This window comes from Lygodium microphyllum, chromosome 2 (assembly GCF_053477565.2).
Source record: "Lygodium microphyllum isolate KBCC chromosome 2, Lygodium_microphyllum_v1.1.10, whole genome shotgun sequence".
Lineage (NCBI taxonomy): Eukaryota > Viridiplantae > Streptophyta > Polypodiopsida > Schizaeales > Lygodiaceae > Lygodium > Lygodium microphyllum.
Window position 1 is genome coordinate 70,630,671 of NC_141136.1, and position 2,046 is coordinate 70,632,716.

The window sequence follows — 2,046 nt, forward strand, 5'->3', positions numbered from 1 at the left end:
CCCCAAAGTCATCTTTAGATGTTTAGTATTCTGGATTTATATGAATATGGCATCAATAGCACTCGAGAGGTAGCCCAAATGCATTAGATATAGCATACGCCTCTATTGAGTGCATTCAACCCCTACTATTACAATAGACAAATCACTATCTAAATTGAGTAGAATCATTGCTTAAATCAAGCCAAAAGCACATCACATCCAAAGCATATCATCTCCCAATGTGGTTGCATCACATAAGCATGTGTGTCTACATCCAATAGGCCTAACCATTGAGCAATAACAACTCAAGACACGGGCTGCCTATAAATATCATACTATCATCTATATTTTACAGCCACCAACTGAGAGTAGACCACTCAAGATCAATGCCAAATCTTGATATCAATATCAGGAGTGTTCCAGACTGATGGCAATGGGTTTCCAAAGCCAACAAGGAGTAGCTACAACCTGTATGATTGTCAAAAAATCCAGGAAGAAAGACCTGCAAAACAAGCACAAACATCGTGATGTTGTCCTACTGGCTTGCAAGGTGCTACTGCTTGAAAAGAGAGATTTTGGAGCTCTGGTCAATCAGTGGGAGCCTCCTCAAGAAGCTTTGAAGCAAGGTATTGAGTGTAGAGTTCACAATCTTCAATGATAAGAGGTGTGCAGCAACTGCCCTGTTGTGTGCTCGAAATGTTCTTCGTAGTTTATTAGTGATCGACATGGCACCCCATAAGGGTGGAGCTTGAAATCCATCGATTTGTCTGACCTTGGGAATCAAACTTGGCTTTTGAAACTCACAAAGATGCCTTAATGGCTAATCTACACTAATCTCGCGAGGCCAATTTTTAAAAAATATGATACCATTTATGCTGTTTATTAGATACCAACACAACACCCCATATGGGTGGAGCTTGAAATCCACTGACTTGTCCCTAGGATTGAACTTAGCTTTTCGCGCAATGCACTTGGATGCGTGATAACGCTATTGAGTAACCAGGCCAATTTGGAGTGCAACCAGAGCGCCACCCCCTTATAAGTTGCCTATGGCAAGTGTGAAAGTTCTCTTCAGATTGTGCGTTTAGGTATTGAGCTATGGCGTCACACCTTGATTTCAGAAATCTAGACGAAGGCTTAGGAGGCCAGAAGAAGAACAAGAGGAAGCGCGTAGCCTCGACAGACGAGGAGGCAGATGGAGAAGAAGACGCAGGGCACGCCATCGCCATGGACGTCGAGGAGACAGAAGAAGCCCTCCGTCCTGCTCCCAAACGCGCCGCCATAGCTGCAGAAGGCGAGAGCAGGCCCTCCTTCGGCCGCCCTACCTACGACGGCACCCTCGCCGGAAAGGTCTCCGGCCGCAAGTGGAAGCAGGCCAAGACCGCCCGCGCGTCCTCCATCAAAGTCAGCCATAAGAGGCCCTCCCTCGAGCAGCGCACCCGCCAGAAGGAGATCAAGAAGGCTTACCTCGAGCGCAAGGCCGAGCTCAAAGAGCAGATACGGCTGAACAAGGTCACCAAGCGCAAGCTCAAGGAAGAGAGAGACAAGCGTAAGCAGGAGAACGTCCTAAGAACCGGTACCGTTTATCAGAAAATTACAAACCCTAACAAGCTTAAGAAAATGTCCAAAAAGCAGAGAAAGTCCTTGAAAGTTGTCCCTGAGTGACTGCCATTGTCTCCTGCAAGATTTAGCCTTGAAAACGAGTTTTCCAATCAGGTTCTGTTGCGTAAGTCAATCGGTGTATTTTGATGTGTGGTGGCTTTTTATTCTGGTCTTAACATCTTCATGCCATTGTGGTGGCAGTGTCTTCAAAAAGCATCCACCCTGATTCTGTTTGATGTCTCTCTGTTGGTGCGAATCTCATGCCATGAACTGTGTGCCAAGCAGCGTTGCTCACGTTACTGTTGTAATTGCTTACTTGCTCGAATATTTTGCACGGGATGCGAACATTGGGAAGGAGTTGGACTCAGGCTTTGATTATATGCAAGGTCAATTTCCAGGTTTCGGGGATTAGAATCCTGACATTGGAAAGGAGTTGAGCTTAGGTCTTTGTTATACAAAGTCGAT

At 45.9% G+C, this 2,046-nt stretch overlaps 1 protein-coding gene across 1 annotated transcript; it reads left to right on the forward strand.

Annotated features, from left to right (window-relative positions):
• The first annotated feature begins 1,041 nt into the window (after positions 1-1,041).
• On the forward strand, positions 1,042-1,694 carry LOC148039873 (coiled-coil protein). Its single transcript, XM_087694877.1, has one exon. The coding sequence runs from the start codon at positions 1,078-1,080 to the stop codon at positions 1,642-1,644; it is 567 nt and encodes a 188-aa protein (XP_087551003.1). The 5' UTR covers positions 1,042-1,077; the 3' UTR covers positions 1,645-1,694.
• The last annotated feature ends 352 nt before the right edge of the window (positions 1,695-2,046 follow it).

Coding starts and splice junctions, on each gene's coding strand:
- LOC148039873 (XM_087694877.1), top strand. CDS start 1,078: ATGGCGTCACACCTTGATTTCAGAAATCTAGACGAAGGCTTAGGAGGC.